General features: G+C 42.9%; 1 protein-coding gene and 1 non-coding gene across 2 annotated transcripts; both read right to left on the reverse strand.

Moving 5' to 3' along the window:
- Positions 1-11,970: 11,970 nt before the first annotated feature.
- Positions 11,971-13,401, reverse strand: LOC150000766 (serine/threonine-protein kinase MARK2-like). Its single transcript, XM_090290254.1, has one exon. The coding sequence runs from the start codon at positions 13,399-13,401 to the stop codon at positions 11,971-11,973; it is 1,431 nt and encodes a 476-aa protein (XP_090146380.1).
- A 3,501-nt stretch (positions 13,402-16,902) lies between these two features.
- On the reverse strand, positions 16,903-17,041 carry LOC150000767 (small nucleolar RNA SNORA29). The gene has a single exon (XR_016513832.1). It is a non-coding gene; the product is annotated as a small nucleolar RNA SNORA29 (small nucleolar RNA).
- Between the last annotated feature and the right edge of the window lie 907 nt (positions 17,042-17,948).

The raw sequence follows: 17,948 nt of genomic DNA on the forward strand, positions 1-17,948 counted from the left end.
TCAGAGTCACTATCGCGAACTATGAGGCTGGCAGAAGACAAAACCAGAACACAGGGTCCCATCAAGTGATGAGCCACACTTCTACCAAGGGAGAGAGGAGCAAGCTCCACAGTGAGCTTCAGCAAAATTCTAGAGCACAGAACAGGTTTATTTGCATTTGAGAGAGAGTGTAATGATGACTCCAAGTCCTCTTAGTGGCTTCACTCTCCACCCTAATCCAATTTCCTTTTTTTGGTACGTTTACTAACTTGGTGGATCAGGTGACCATCTGAATCAGGTCCTCTAACAGTAAGAAATCTCCCTCAGTATTCTTGAGGGAAAGACAGTCGAAGATTTTAGATGAAAGACTAAACACCCAAAGCCCGGCTGCTGGCAGCAACGGAAGCAACTATCTTCTGCACCATCACCAGCTTCTTCCAGATTGCTTAAATGAACACACTGAAAGTACTTTTAAAAGTGTTGAGTTTTCAATCATTACAACACTAGAAATGTTGTAGAAGTACTACAGATAACAGACTAAAGATTCAAAAGTATCTAATAGGCTAGGCAAATCTGTTGGAAGCAGCAAAATGAAAACAAACAGGAAGAAATCAGCAAATGACCTTTATTTCAGGTACTTTTCAAGGGGGGACATGGAGAAATCAGACTGCTGCCACCACAGGCTGATGTGCTACGGGCTCCGAAATCCAGGCATTGGCGGCGTGGCCTGGACAGGAAAGCTGAAGCTCTATTCCAAAATGCAGCTTAAAAACACTTAAGCTTTCTAATATACCACCTCCCACTCAATAGAACCCAAGCAGAGAACAAAGCACACTTTTTTAGGAATGGTGTCAGACATACTTATGTTCTTTGCAGCCCACATAACCTCTAAGTTCCCTTCTGAATCTAAAGTCTACAATCTTTTTAATGTGAAAGTTACATGATGATATCACCAAAGTTTCAACCAAGACAAAAGATAATATTTATGTCAAACGAATATTTCTGAAAGCAGTGATTGCCAGCTTTTTGGTGTTCTTTTTATCAGTGATTTAGCAATTTTCTATACTCCCTCAAAAGCCTCCATGCGATGTTACGATATATTTATTTATTAAAATTCTTTCATTTTAGAATAGGTATGCTTGCTTTATAAGTAACTCACATGAGAAACTGAAGTTTTCAAAAACGCACAGAACTTGAAAGGGGAGATCTGTTCAGATCCCTGCCAGCAGCTGTCTGCCCCCTACCCCACTTCCGACTCTGGAAGAGAGAGCGGGGCGAAGACAGGCGAAGGGATCTAACAACCAGTAAAAATGACTCAGGAAAGCATTTTTGCAACGTTTTGCTAAGAGAAAATAATCATAATTTAGTCCACTTCATATTTTGGGGGCCACTTCTGGACACAAGTGCCAAAGACAAGACCAGTCCCTCTTAAAGAGTCTAGCTTCTTCCGACTCACAGGCGGAGCTTTTGCGTCTACTTTCCTCGTGGCCATTTATTTCGGCGAGGCCAAGTTTCCGCTCTCTCACACCAGCGTCCCGCAAACTAGAGCACTTCCATCGAGGGTGCGGCTCAGGCCGCCCGCGCGTCTCAGGGACGGCGCAGCACGTCCAGCCGCTGCACCCACTCCAGACCCCGGCGAACGGAGTCCGGATGCAGACAGTCCTCCCGCAGCTTACCCACCACGGACGGCCTGAGCCTGATTCCAGGGACCCCAGGTCCCGTGCTCGCCCTGCAGAAATAACACCACGGAGGAAACAAGCACTGAGGCTGTAAAAGCCCACACACCACCTGACCTAAGAGCAGATCAAACGCGGGGGGGCGAGGAAAGCGGGCAGTTTGCGAGGCGGTTCTGGCCGCGAGGGCTGGCGGGGTCGCTCCTCAGGGTCGTCCCCACCTCACGTCTCCAGCAGCTAAGGAGGCAGGTTACGCCTCCGTGTTCCCCAAGAAAGCGCGCTGACCGAGGGCATCTCCGCGTCCCACCACCGGCCTGAGGCTGGACCCCGGTTCCGGCCCACCGCTTCCTCGAAGTCAGCCGAGGTTAACTCCTTGAAGACCGCCGCGACCCCCAGAAGGAGATGCTACCTTTAAACACACACCCGCGCGTGTCCCAGCGTCCCCTGACCGGCTGCGGCGGCGGGAGCCGGCCCGCCCGGTCTGCGCTCCAGCGGCTGCCCAGCAGCTGGCGGCGCTCCGCCAGCGGGGAAGACCACAGAGACTGGGGGCGTCTCGCAGGCCTGCCCCGCCCCAGGCCACCGCGCATGCGCGCCGCTCCGCTTTTCGCGGGAGACCTGTGCGTGCGCCCTGCTCACACCTGCTCAGGAGTGCAGGGGCTGGCACCTTTTCGGGTTTCTGCCTGTTGGTCTTCAACTAACCCCCTGCGAAGTAAAACAGACGGCTAACCTCTCTAAATGGCCATGTACGAACAGTTCCAGTTTCTCCCCAGAAAGTGCACCACTTTATTAATATATAAACACTCGAAAGCAAAATTTTAAAATATGAAAAGCGATAACAGCTCAGCGTTAAATATGTATATATCACCTCGCTGTCCTGTACCACATATCATTCCCTGGGATAACCACTGTTCGTGCTGTAAACTATCAGACCTATAAACACACGCACAAAATTATAAAATCAGAGGTAAGAATTTCATGACTCTTTCTTATTCATTAGTTTTTTTTAAATCTGAGGTCAAATTATACACAATGTTCTGGAATTTACTCTTTTGCTTATTACATCATGGACTTAGTTCCATATTGACACACAAGAATCTCATACATACACATATATGTGTGTATATATATATATATATATACATACATAGACATAAACAGCTGTACATAAACTGCACATTCTTAAAGCATACAATTTTGATAAGTTTTGACACCCTTGAAACTATCACGGGATTCAAAATCATGAACATATGCTTTATCTCCCAAAAGTTTCCTTATGCCCTTTCGTAATCCCTCCTTTAATACTTGTCTGACACTACGAATTAGTTCACATTTTCTAGAACTTTATAGAAATTGAATCACAGAGTATGTACTCTTTTTTTTTTTTTTTTTTTGGTCTGGCTATTTGCACTGAGCATAATTGTTTTGAGATTCATCCATGTTGTTGCATGTATCATGGTTCTTTTTATTGCTAAGTAATATTCAATTGTATGGGTAAACCTGTTTGTTTATACACTCACCCAATGATGGACATGACAAATAAAACTGCTATGAACATCTGTAGACATCTTGGTATGCACATATGCTTTCACTTCTCTTGGATAAATGCCTAGAAGTGGAATAGCTGCATTATATGATAGGTGTATGTTAAACTTCCATAAAAGACTACCAGCATGTTTTCCAAATAAGCTGTTTTACATTTCCATCAGCAGTGTATTAGAGTTCTATTTCCTCCACATCCTCAATCAAATAGGTGTCTAGAGGTCTCACAATGCAGTTTTGATTTACATTTGCCTAATGAATAATGATGTTGAGCATTTTTTCATGGCTTATTTACCATCTGTGCATCTTCTTTATTTTTAAAAAAAATTTAAATTTTTTTATTGTTGTTTTATTACAGTTGTCCCAATTTTCCCCCATTGCTCTCCACTGCCCTGACCTCCAATCCCACAGTCAATCCCTATCCTGTTGTCCATGTCCCTGGGTCATTTATATTAATTCCTTGACTAGACCCTTCCCCCTCTTTCCCCCATTCTTCCCCTCCCTCCTGCCTCTGGTCACTTTCAGTCTGCTCCTTGTTTACTTGCCTCTGTTTCTGTTTTGCTTGTTTGTTTGTTTTTGTTCATTAGATTCCTATACTAGATTAGATCATATGGTATTTGTCTTTTGCCACCTAGCTTATTTCAGTAAGCATAATACTCTCCAGTTCCATCCATGTTGTCGCAAAAGGTTGGAGTTCCTTCTTTCTTTCTGATGCGTAGTATTCCATTATGTAGATGTACCAGTTTTTTGATCCATTCATTTACTCATGGGCACTTAAGCTGTTTCCAGCACTTGGCTATTGTAAATGACGCTGCTGTGAACACAGGAGTGCATAGGTTCTTTTGAATTGGTGTTTCAGGATTCTTTGGATATAATTCTAGCAATGGAATTGCTGGATCAAAAGGCAGTTCCATTTTTAGTTTTTTGAGGAAATTCCAAACGTTTTCCACAGTGGCTGCACCAGCCTGCATTTCCACCAGCAGTGCACTAGGGATCCCTTTTCTCCACATCCTTGCCAGCACTTGTTGTTTGTTGATTTGTCGATGATGGCCACTCTGACTTGTGTGAGGTGGTATGTCACTGTGGTTTTAATTTGCATCTCTGATGGCTAGTGATGTTGAGCATCCTTTCATAAGCCTGTGTATGTCCTCCTTGGAGAAGTGTCTATTCAGGTCCTTTGCTCATTTTTGTTTTGTATGTTTTAGTGATTATGCTGTTATAGTTGTCCCAATTTCTTTTCCCTTTGCTCAACTCTGCCCAGCACCCCTCCTCCCTCCAGCAGTTCCACCCCTCTTAGTTCATGTCAATGGGTTGTGCATATAAGTTCTTTGATTTTACCCTTTCCTGTACTATTCTTAACATCCTCCTGTCTATTCTTCACCCTCCCACTATGCTCATTAATTCTTGCACCATTTCCCTCCTTCTCCACTCTTCTGCCTCCCAGCTGACAACCCTCCACATGCTCCCCATACCTATGATTCTGTTCCCACTCTGGCTGCTTAGTTTGTTTTTATTTTTTAAATTCTGTTGTTGACAGTTGTGATTTTGTTGTCATTTTAATGTTAATAATTTTGATCCTCCTTTTCTTAAATAAGTCCCTTTAACATTTCATATAATAATGGCTTGGTGATGATGAACTCCTTTAGCTTTACCTTGTCTGGGAAGCACTTTATCTGCTCTTCCATTCTAAATGACAGTTTTGCTGGATAGATTAGTCTTGGTTGTAGGTCCCTGACTCTCATCACTTTGAATATTTCCTGCCAGTCCCTTCTGGCCTGCAAAGTTTTTTTGAGAAATCAGCTAATAGTCTTATAGGTACCCTTTTGTAGGTAACTCTCTGCTTTTCTCTTGCTGCTTTTAAGATTCTCTCTTTTTCTTTAACCTTTAGTATTTTAATTATGATGTGTCTTGGTGTGGTCCTCCCTGGGTCTAGTTTGTTTGGGACTCTCTGTGCTTCCTGAACCTGTATGTCCATTTCCTCCCCAAATTAGGGAAGTTTTCCTTCATTATTTTTTCACATAATTTTTCAATATCTTGCTCTTCTCCTTCTTCTTCTGGCACCCTATGATTTGGATGTTGGCATGTTTAAAGATATCCCAGAGGTTTCTAAGCCTCTCCTCATTTTTTTCAATTCTTATTTCTTCCTTCTGTACTGGTTGACTGTTTATTTCTTCCTTATGTTCCAATTTGTTTATTTGAACCCTGGTTTCCTTTCCTTCACCACTAGTTTCATGTGGATTCTCCTTCACTTCACTTAGTATAGTCTTCATTTCTTCTCTGTCATGCCTAATCTTTTCTATCAAGCCTGTGAGCATCATTTTCACCAGTGTTTGGAACTCTGTGTCTGTTAAGTTGGTAATCTTCTTGTTGCTCAGTTCTCCCACTAGAACCTTGATCTGCACCCCCTTTTGGGCCATACTTCTCTGTCTCCTCATCTTGACAGCTTTTTGTGCTTGCCTCTGTATCTTAGGTAGGAGCTGTCACACCTGTTACATTGTAAGGGGCAGAGCCTTAGGTATTCATCAGTGCTGGTAATCTGTTTCATTACATTGTGGCGCTGTATGTGGCGGAGGGGTCTGAGAGGAAACAGTGCCCCTTGTCCCTCACTCACCCCTTTTCCAAGCACTTCTCTCCCTTCATGTACTAAACAAGCTGCCTCCATTGAAAGACTGGCAGCTTCTTCCTCTGCCCCAATCCCCCTCTGGTTTTCAGAGTCAGAAGCAATGTGGCTGTATTTTCCCTGGTGCTGGAACCATGAGCTGCGTAGTCTGGACTGGGGCTGGGATCGCTTACCAGTTTAAAATGTATGACTGCACTTTTCGCCATGGATACAGTCCCTGTGCCACTGCTGCTCCCGCCAACTGCTGCTGCCACTATTGGCACCACCAAGGACCACCCCCACAGCTGCTGCTGCACCCCCACACCTCATTCTCTCCATTCCATCTCTGCCCCTCCTACCTGTCTGGCTGAATATTTCTTCTTTATTTCTTTGTTTGTTGAACTTCTATGTAGTTCTATTTTCTGGATCTTCTGAGTTTCTTTAGTTTTGAAGTGGTTGTAAATCCCTCTTAGGTTGTGAGGAAGACACAGCATGTCCACCTATGCCTCCATCTTGGCTGGAAGTCTCCCTAGCCCATTTTTAAATTAGATTGTTTGTCTTCCTGGAGTTCAGTTGTATAAGTTCTTTAAATATTTTGGAGATAAAATCTTGTCTAAGGTATCATTGGCAAACAGTTTTTCTCATACGGTCGGTTCCCTTTTCATTTTGTTGATTTTTCTTTAGCCAAGCAGAAACTTTTTAGTTTGATGTAGTCCCATTTATTTATTCTTCCCTTTATTTCCATTGCCCTAGGAGATATATTGATGAAAATATTGCTGTATGGGGTATCTGAAATTTTCCTGCCTATGTTTTCCTCTAGGACTGTTATGGTGTCATGGCTTACATTTAAGTCTTTGATCCATCTTGAGTTTATTTTGGTGTATGGTGTAAGTTGGTGGTCTAGTTTCACTTTTTTGCATGTCCCTGTCTAGAGGCTATTTTTGCTTCATTTTATGCTCCTGTCCCCTCTGTCAGATATTAATTGATCATAGAGACCTGGGTTTATTTCTGAGCTCTCTATTCTGTTCCATTGATCTATATGTCTGTTCTTATGCCAGTACCTGACTGTTTTGATTACAGTGGCCTTGTAATATAGTTTGATATCAGGTATTGTGATTCATCTTACTTTGTTCTTCTTTCTCAAGATTGCTGAGGCTGTTTGGGGTCATTTTTGGTTCCATATAAATTGTTGAAATATTTGTTCTAGATCTGTAAAATATGCCATTGATATTTTAGTAGGGATTGTGTTGAATCTATAAATTGCTTTGGGTATTATGGACAATTTAATGATGTTAATTCTTCCAATCCATGAACACAGTATATGATTCCATTTATTTGTATCATTTTTAATTTCTTTCTTCAATGTTCTGTAGTTTTCCATGTACAGGTCTTTTGTCTCCTTGGTTAAGTTTATTCCTAGGTACTTTATTTTCCTTGTTGCTATAGTAAATGGGATTTTTCTTTTTTAGTTTCTATTTCTGATATTTCATTGTTGGTGTACAAAAAAAGTCTTTGATTTATGAATATTGACTTTGTATCCCACTATTTTGCCAAACTCACATATTAGGTTGAGTAGTTTTCTTGGTAGCACCTATAGGGTTTTCTATGTACACTATCATGTCATCTGCAAATAATGACAATTTTACATCCTCCTTTCCAATTTTGATGCCTTTCATTCCTTTTTCTTATCTGATCACTGTGGCTAGAACTTCTAATACTATGTTAAATTGAAGTGGTGAAAGTGGACACCCTTTCTGGCTTCTGATCTTAGGGGGAAAACTTTTAGTTTCTGCCAATTGAGTATGATGCTGGATGTAGGTTTCTTGTATACAGTATTCCCTCACTTATCATGGGTATTACGTTCTAGACCCCCCCGCCATGATAGGTGAAAATCAGCGAAGTAGTAACCTTACATTTATTTTAGTATTTATATATATTTTAAGGCTTTATAAACACTTCCCACACCTTATAAACCATTTCCAGTCCCTTATTAACCTTTCCCATCTCCTTATTAAGCTTTCCACTTTTATAAACACTAATTATGTTCTTAAACATATTCTACACTCTTAAACCTATTAACTTTAATGACATACGTATACAGTACAGCAAAATCCCGCAATATAGTGAAAAATCCGTGATAAATAATTAAATATAATATTTTTAAAAATCCCGCAATACAGTGAGGCCGCGGTAAGTGAACCGCGATATAGAGAGGGACTACTGTATTTTCACTGATATATCTCCTAAGGCAAGGGAAATAAAGGAAAGAATAAACAAATGGGACTACATCAAACTAAAGAGTTTCTGGTCAGCAAAAGAAAACATAAGCAACATGAAAATGGAACCAACCATATGGGAAAATATATTTGCCACTGATAGCTCAGACAAGGGACTGATCTCTAAAATATATAAAGAACTTATACGACTCAATATCAATAAGACAGACAACCCAATTTAAAAATGGGCAAAGGACCTGAACAAACACTTCTCCAAAGAGGACACACAGAGGGTCCATAGGCATATGAAAGAATGCTCAACATCAGAGAGATTCAAATAAAAACCACATGAGATACCACCTCACATCAGTCAGAATGGCCATCATCAACAAATCAACAAACAACATGTCCTGGCGAGGATGTGGAGAAAAGGGAATCCTAGTGCATTGCCGGTGGTAATGCAGACTGGTGCAGCCACTATGGAAAACAGTTTGGAATTTCCTCAAAAAACTAAAAATGGAACTGCCTTTTGATCCAGCAATTCCATTGCTAGAATCATATCCAAAGAATCCTGAAGCAGCAATACAAAAGAACCTATGCACCCCTATGTTCATAGCAGCATTATTTATAACAGCCAAGTGCTGGAAACAATCTAAGTGCCCATCAGTAGATGAGTGGATCAAAAAACTGTGGTACATTTACACAACGGAGTACTATGTAGCAGAAAGAAAGAAAGAACTTCTACCATTTGCATCAATATGGATGGAACTAGATAGAATTACGTTTAGTGAAATAAGCCAGGCAATGAAAGAAAAATACCATATGATATCACCAAATACAGGAGACTAATGAACAACACAAACAAATGAGCAAAATTGAGTCAGAGGCATGTAAACAAGAAGTAGACTAACAGTGACAAGGGGGCAGGGGGGAGGCAGAGAAGAGGGTAAGAAGGGAGGGGAATAGTCAAAGAACATGTATAAATGACCCATGGATATAGACAATTGGGTGGGGACTGATTGTGGGAGAAGGGGTAGACAGGGAGTGGGGAAGCATTAGGAAAAAAAAGTGGGACAACTGTAATAGAAAAACAAACAAAAATTTTAGTGGGGGAAAAAAATGAAAGCAAAATAAATTAATAAATGACCCAGCAAACCCCCCTTTACCCCCCCGAAAAATACTTAACTGAAAAATATAATAATCAAAATGAAGAACCCCAAGGTTTATGATAGTACAGTAAACCCAGTTAAAGAGAGAATTAATGAACTGGAATATAGGTCTGAAGAATGTATCGAGAATAAAACATAATGAAACTAAAGAATTTTTTTAAAAAACAGAAGAACATAAACAATCCAATCATATTACAAATGTATGGAGAAAAAAATCTCACTGAGAGGATGGAAGGAAAAGGTGCTGAGCTAAGTAACCATGGAAATGAACGGAGTCTGTGAGACTGAAGGCAGAAGAAACTGTGCATAAGCGCTGTTCAGTGGTCAGTATATCGTGTCCCACATGATACAGGTTAACAATTCTGAATTTCCTGTATAGGCACATGGGAATTGGGCAAGTAAGTAAATGAATGGCAGACAGTCGTAACAGATTTTTCACGATTGCAGAAGAAGTTTACAGATAAGAAAGGGAAAATATAGAACAATCCATATCTTAACAGATTGGAGACACTAGTATGAATTCATATTTAGCATAATTGAAATAATTGGTTACACTAGTTTTATGGTATTCATACATATACTGTTAATAAAAAAAGATGGTTATACTATTTTTACGGTATTTATACATATACTGTTAATTTTATCGTGTTACATTTATATATACACAGGTCAATGTACACACACATATGTTCCTGCACTGTCAGTCGAGACTAGAAGCAGTGTCACAGAGTAGCAATGGGTATATCTAGCACCCGGGTCTTGATTTCTAATACCATTATCCAATAAAAGAAACCAGGGCTCCTTGGCAAGTACCATCTCTTATTCAAAGGTCCTGATCCTGAGGCTTGTTTACTTTTCATTTGAAAATAAAGATTAGTGAGGGCGTGAGGGGGTTAAAGATAATCTAGCACCAAACTGAGAGCTTCTTTTTGTAGGAATGAAAAATACTAGAGTAGACTTGAAAAGGAGATCACGGTGTGAAAACGTGAATCTATGTGACTTCACCTTGATGCCCTCGCTACTTAGAAACATTGTGTATATTATGACGTCTGCCATGTGGTGAGGACCATTGGCCTAAAGCAGCGCCAGCAAATGGAGTGAGTAGGAGGGCCTTCTGAAAGATCCCAGAACTAGAAATTTCACCATTTTGTTCATAAGGCTTCACAATGTTCGCTGGGGCGCGTACATCCCGGTTCAAGCCCAGCCCAGCTTTACACTGTTGTTGCAGCACAATCGTTCACCACAGTCCCTTTTACACCCCAATGTGTTCTGACTGGGGACAGTCCCCTGTATGGTCACAGGGTTGATGGTTCGCCTGTCCACCGTTTTCTGAGCACGTACTCTGGACCTGGCGCTCTGATAATGAGGGGAAATACAAAGGGGAGTGACATAGTTCCCAGCCCCCAAGAACTCGGGGAATGGAGGATGAGGGCAAGGGGGCAAGGGAACCACTGAATGACAAATGCAAAGTGATGAGTCACACGCAGGTCTGTGCCATATACTGCTGGGATCTCAGGGAATGGGGACAGATGCATCACAGGACCACGGGCAGTTTCCTCAATGCCCAGGGCAAGAAGATCAGCTGATCAGTGATGGAAGAACAATGAAAGAATCAGCTCTGCAGAGGCATGTAGTGTTTTCCCTTTAAAACATTCAATTAATTTGTGTTCCTCTGTGTTGATGGGACAGGGGTGGTAAGGACTAAAGTGAGAAAGACGCATAGTTTCTGACTCATATTTCTTCAGTGCTTAGAACAAAAACTGCCCTGCCTAGTGAATCATATTATATGTAATCTTATAATATGTAGTGATAGATTAAAATGTTTGCAGAGGAAGAATATTCACCACAATTTACAAGATTTAAAACATAAATGGGATCACATTACTTCCTGGCTTAATACCCTTCATGGGTTTCATTACTGTTCTCAGAGTAAAGCCCACGCCCTTCCCGTGGCCCACGAGGGCCGCCCTTCGTCTGCGGCCACGTCTCCTGCTGCTCTCACCCCAGCTCACTGGGCTTTGGTGGCCTTGAGCTCGGCTGCGTCCTCAGCCTGGAGCACTCTTCCTCCAGCGCTTCACAGGTCAGACTGTATAAAGGGAAAGCCCCTGGGACAATGACACCAGCCCAGAGGGAAGCAAGCAAAGCCAGCAGGTTGGGACAGGTGGCTCCTGCTGATGTCACAGAGCACCCAGGCTGTCAGCTGCCTGCCCGACAGCAGAGACCGCTGCCTGCTTCACCCCCTGCTGGGCCCCGGCGTCTGGAACCTGCCCAGCATGCCCAGACCCTGCCCCTGGCCCATGCTGACCCAGGGGCCTTTGCCCCATAAAACCACATTCCTATTGGGAGTTCCCATGGCAAAGCCCACGTATGTACCACATCACTGCACGCTTCTCAAACACCGTGTGCTCAGCCCCAATTCTGTGCAGAGAGGATGATTAACAAAGTATCCAAAACATTTTTCTGGATCCAATCATCAAGTTTATTACAAAATCTGCAAAAACCAAGAACTGTATGAAGAACCACCACAAACATGGGAGCAAAGGGGAGCAGGGGAGGGGACAAGGGCCCCAGGAGAACACAGTCCATGAGATGCGGGATCCCCTCCTGGTGGGAGTCCCGTGCGGAGAACGCTGCGGCAGCTCGCACTCGGCGTCGCCCACCGGGCCGGGCCCTGTCACCTGCACGCGCGCATGGTGTCACGGTGTCACGGTGTCACGGTGTGCGCTTCCGGCGCCGCTCTCACCGCAGCTGTGTGTCCTCCTCCGGGTGCCGTGGGCCGCCCACAACTTCAGAACTTATGTTGGCGCGACTCTTTTCCTTCTGCGCCGCTGCTTGCGCGCGGACGGCCCACAGCACACACACTTTAAGAACCTCCGGAAGATCCTGCGAACCGCCCCCCGCCAGCCCCGACTGGGGGCAGAGGGAGAGCCCGGGCTCCCGCCGTCGGGCTGTGCAGTCGGGACGCGGTTCTCCTCGGCGGGTCCTTCCGGGGCTCCTGCGCTGTTGCCGGCGCTGTCGCGGCGGGGGGTGGTGGGGGAGCCAGGGGGGTCACACTGGAGGGCCGGGCTGGGGGTGGCCGTCCTGGCCTGGGGGCCGGGGAGGGAAGTGCCGGTCCCGGACGCCAGGCTGGCTTCCGCTGGGGGAACATCCGTCCTTGACCGCAGGCGGCTTGAGGGACCAGCAGGCCCCGCTGTGTTCTCCCCGCCGCTGGAGACGGGGGAGGGGCAGGGCCTAACCCGGATGGTGCGGACCCTCATCCTGGCGGTGGTTTTCAGAATCAGGTAGGTTCCCATGACCCTGTCATATGTCCTTTGGGTCAATGACCTCTGGATCTGCCCCTTTCCGAACCCCATCTCCTCCATTCTGCCTGTCACCTCGGGGTCAAGGTCACCCCAGGGCGGCTCGCTGTACGGCCTCAGTTCTTCCCCCCAGCCCATGTTGACCCATGGGTCTTGCATCACGTCGTCCAGGGAGGGCCTTTCCCTGGGGTCGAGGGTCAATAATTTTTGTAAAAGATTTCGACCTTCTTCGGATAGAGACAGTGGTACCTGGAACTCCCCACTCAGGATCTTACTCTTCAACTCCTTAAACTTGACCCCCCCAAATGGCAAAACCCCCACCATCATCCTATACAGAACTACCCCCAGGGCCCAGACATCCACCTTCGGGCCGTCATAGCTGACACGCCGGAAGATCTCCGGGGCCATATAGCGCGGGGTGCCACAGAAGCTGCTTAGTGTGTAGTCCACACAGTCCCTAGCAAATCCAAAGTCTATTATTTTGACGTTCCTCTCACCGTCCATCAGGATGTTTTCTGGCTTCAGGTCCCGGTGGACGATTTTCTTCTGGTGACAGTACTGAAGTGCCGATACGAGCTGCCGGAACATGGGTCGGGCTGCTGACTCGGTCATGGGGCCGCAGTTGTCTAAGTATGTGAGTAAGTCCCCTCCGCTGACGTGCTCCATGAAGAGGTACCTTTTCTCCTTGGTGGTAATCAGCTCAAATAGCTGTGCGATATTTGGGTGATTTAATTGCTTATGACAATCAACTTCTTCATAATAATCACTGACATAGCACTGAGTAATGACTTTGACAGCCACCTCTGTGTCTGTTGGCAAGTGCGTGGCCAACCACACCTTGCCAAAGGACCCACTGCCAATGGTGCGCAGGAGCATGTAATCGCCAATGATGCGCTCCTGAAGGTCAGCGGTGGCTGCTGTAGCCATGGTGGCTACAAGATGAGACAAAAACAAAACAAAAACAAAAGATAAAAAAAAAAAAAAAAAAAAACGAAAAAATAAATAAATAATAAAGGCTAAAGAAAAACAAGTAAGAAAAATTAAAAGAAAGAAAAATAATAAAGGAAAAGGAAAAAAATGCAAAATAAATGATACAAAACCAAACCAAACCAAACCAGTAAGCAAAAGAAAACAAACTCGCAAAGGAACGGCAAGAGGCAAGAACAAAGCTCGCAAGTCCTAGTCCAACAGGTCACCACAATCAGCTCCCTGGGCTCTAACGGACAAAATCTCAGCCCCTCCACGGCAGAATATATAGGGTGGGCTTTGCAGTTGCATCACAGTGGCGCCTATGAGGTCAGAACAGGGCGTCGACCAGGTGTGCGTGGCTGGGGGTAAATTACAGTGGTTTTCTCACATTTTGGTCTCACAACCCTTTGGCTCTGGAATTAAAAAAAAGGGATTCCACTCCCCCCCTGCCCAATGAGCTTCTTGTTTATGTTGGATATTAAAGATTGATATTTACTTTATTAGACATAAAAGTATGTAAGTTGCAACAATAAAATAAAATAGAATAAAATAAAATGAAAAGTCTTAGTCTCACGCTCCAGGTCATAGTTCAAATATCATCTGCTTAGAGAAAAACTTCCCTGACCCACCCACTCCTACCTGCCTCACCCAGGCCTTCACATCTGTCATCTTCACCGCACTGACCACAGGCACCTGGTTCTCGTTCACTGTCTGCCCTTCCCACGAAGGCAGGAGGATGACCATGGTTTTTCCTGTGTCCAGCACGGTGAGTGGCAATAAGACAAGTAGTTAATAAATAGATGAGTTTGGGGTAACGAAGACTATGTGGCCAACTACTTAATCAAAGTGATTCATTAAAAAATCTCTTAAAAATTCATGTTCTGTCTTCACTCGGTTTTTGGAACAATAAGATAGGAAAGAGGAGAGCTGAAATGTGGGTTTCCAGGTATGTGAGCACTTGGTGAGCCTGAGGAAAGGGCAACCGGAAGGAGCCTTGCTCTAAAGATTCATGATGATCCATTCCTCCCTCCTGTGGCCTTGGGTGTGATGGGTTTGGATCTGCAGTGAGGCTGCAACGGAACTTTACACTTTGAACATCCATTTCCAGAGTACGCAAAGGACATCTCAGGTGACCCTGAGTAGGCAATTGAGGTACATTTCTGTGTTACTTAAATGAACCATTTCTGTGGAGAGATGTGATGATGAAGCTGGTTAATTTATATTTTAAACACACTTGGGAACCTCTGGATGGGAGGACTTCTGCAGAGGTACAGAGGGTGCGGTGACATGTTGGCTCCAATTCTACCCTTTTATGGTGGCACAGAGGGAGCAGGCAGGCTTGAGTACCTCTAGGAGGGGCCTCTGACACATTATACTCAGACTAACCCTTGAAGAAATCTCCCTACTTTCAGTACATGGAGTGTTTTAATCACATGTATAAGTTATTCTAGGAACTATTTTCCTTTAATACTTGTGTGCGAAAGTCTCAGCTTTGTGGTAAAGGGATTCTTTAGAGGGACTTGCCTGCGAGCTTTTCCCTCCCCAACACTTCAGTTTGTTACTTTTTACCTTATGTCGGTGCTACTTGGCTCCTAAGCATGACAATATCTGTTGCTGAAGCTGACTGGGACCCCAAGGACGGTCATTGCATCAATTATAGGCAGATATTTACAAGTTACAGACAGAGATTAGAATAAAGAAAAAAAGAAAAGTTCAAAGAAAGCTGCCAGTCTATGAGTTAATTATATTCATTTATAAAACTGATATTAACAGTTACTTAGGAAATAATTCCAACAAAATAGAACAATTTCTTTAAAAAATATTTTATTGATTTATTTTTAGAGAGAGAGGAGGAGAGGGAGAAAGAGAGGGAGAGAAACAGCAATGTGGGAGAGATACATCAATAGGTTGCCTCTAGCATGTCCCCTAGTGGGGGCTTGCCTGAAGCCCAGGCATGTGCCCTGTGTAGGAACCGAACCAGTAATTCTTTGGTTTGCAGGCCAGTGCTCAATCCACGGAGCCACGCACACCAGCCAGGGCAAAATAGATCATTTTCTGATCTCTTTCAGCAAGGTCAATACAGATCCAAAGATAAGACATGTGATATAAAACTGTCAAGACAAAAGCCAAGTTCTAGGTAACGCTAATTTGAGGTCTCCTATAGGCTGGGGTGTTCAGTTAGGTGAATGAGGTACAAGTTAGGAGGCTTTTAAAAATAAAAAACAAATTTATGGATTTGCACCATTTAACCTACGACTGAGGGATTAGTTAATATGCAGTATAGTCCACTCCAACAAGGCTGGAGGGAGTCCTTGCGGACATGTTTTACAGGTGGACCATGTACCCAGGTTGTAGGCTGTGATGCTCAGTGCCATCTCCCAGAAGGGCACTGTGGGAAGACTACCCTATGAGCCTGCACTAATTTCAGGGGCCTTCATACGTTCTTAGCAGTGAGTTAGAAGGTTTCCTTATTAAGGCAAGTTCCCACATTCCCTGCCTGATAAGTTCACAGAACAGGCTTTCCATTCACAATTTTAGAAGGGGACAATCGATATACATATACCAAAAAGAACTAATCTTAAATTAAGCAATACCAAGGGAAAAACTTTAGGCCAAGGTTGAAGAGGATACAAATAAATGGGAGCATATACCATGTTCATGAATGGGAAGAATCAACATCATTAAAATGTCCATACTACCCAAAGCAATTTATAGATTCAATGCAATCCCCATTAAAATACCAATGACATATTTCACAGACCTAGAGCAATTACTTCAAAAATTTACATGGAACCAAAAAAGACCCTGAATAGCCACAGCAATCTTGAGGAAGAAAAACACAGTAGGAGTAATCACAATACCTGATACCAAACTACACTACAAGACCATGGTAATCAAAACAGTCTGGTACTGGCATAAGAACAGACATGTAGATCAATGGAACAGAATAGAGAGCCCAGAAATAAACCCAGGTCTATACTGTCAACTAATATTTGACAAAGGGGGAAGGAACATAAAATGGAGTGAAAAGAGCCTCTTCCACAAATGGTGTTGGGAGAACTGGACAGGGACATGCAAAAATATGAAACTAGACCACCAACTTACACCACACACCAGAATAAACTCAAGATGGATCAAAGACTTAAATGTGAGCCGTGACACCATAAAAGTCCTAGAGGAAAACACAGGCGGAAAATTTCAGATATCCCATGTAGCAATACAGTATTCCCTCACTTATCGCAGGTATTACGTTCTAGACCCACCCACAATAGGTGAAAATTCACGAAATAAGAACCTTACATTTATTTTAGTATTTATATATATTTTAAGGTTTTAAAAACCCTTTCCACACACTTATAATCCATTCCTCATCCCTTATTAACCTTTCCCCCTCCCTTGTTAACCTTTTCCACACTTTTATAAACACTACTTATGTTCTTAAACATATTCTACTTTCTTTTTTTTCTGTTTAGCCATTTCATAGAGAAGGAAGACACAAATAAATCCTCCCCCTTCAGATCATGGCAATTTTAATCTATACCATAAGCATAGCCACTAAAATCTATTATAGGAGAAAATGTGGTAGTCAAATGGGAAACATATTCTACACTCTTAAAGCTACATAACTTTAATAACATACATATACAGTATTGCAAAATCCCGTGATATACCAGAAAATCCACGATAAATAATTAAATATAATATTTTTAAAAATCCCGCGATACAGTGAGGCAGTGATAAGTGAACTGCGATATAGAGAGGGACTACTGTATAGACTTTATTATGTTGAGGTATGCTCCCTTCCACTTTGCTGAGCATTTTCATCATAAATGGGTGCTGTACTTTATCAAGTGCTTTGTCAACATCTCCATTGATATGATCACATGATTTCTGTCTTTCGTTTTATGTGGTGTATTACATTTATTTATTTGCAAATATTATACATGGAAATAATGCTGTCGCATCGCCAGTCGGCATCATTTATGGCTCAACTATGCATCTTCTCTGGTACAGCCTTTACTCACACATTTCCTAATTTTAGTTGGATTATTTGTTTTCTCATTATTGAATTTGGAGAATATTTTATATATTCTGGATACAAATCTCTTATCAGATATATGACTTAAAACTATTTTTTCCCAGTCTGTGGCTTGTTTTTCTACTCTCCTTTTGAAGAGCAGATGTTTTCATTTTTGACAAAATTCAGTTCATTAGTTTGTTCTTTTATGGACTGTGATATCAAATCTACGGAATCTTTGCCTCAGCCATGTTCACAAAGATTTTCTCCTGTATGGTTTATAATTTTAGATGTTACATATAGATTTATATTTATTTAACTTCTCCATGTGGTTCAAGGTATGAATCAAATCTCAACTTTTTTTTTTTTTGGAAATGTGTATCCAATTATTCTATCACCAGCTTTTGAAGCGACTATTATTTTTCTCTACTGAACTGCCTCTGAATCTTTGTGGAAAATTAGTTGTCCATGTATGTGTGAGTCTATT

This window comes from Furipterus horrens, unplaced genomic scaffold, assembly GCF_987537825.1.
Source record: "Furipterus horrens unplaced genomic scaffold, mFurHor1.1.pri manual_scaffold_10, whole genome shotgun sequence".
NCBI lineage: Eukaryota > Metazoa > Chordata > Mammalia > Chiroptera > Furipteridae > Furipterus > Furipterus horrens.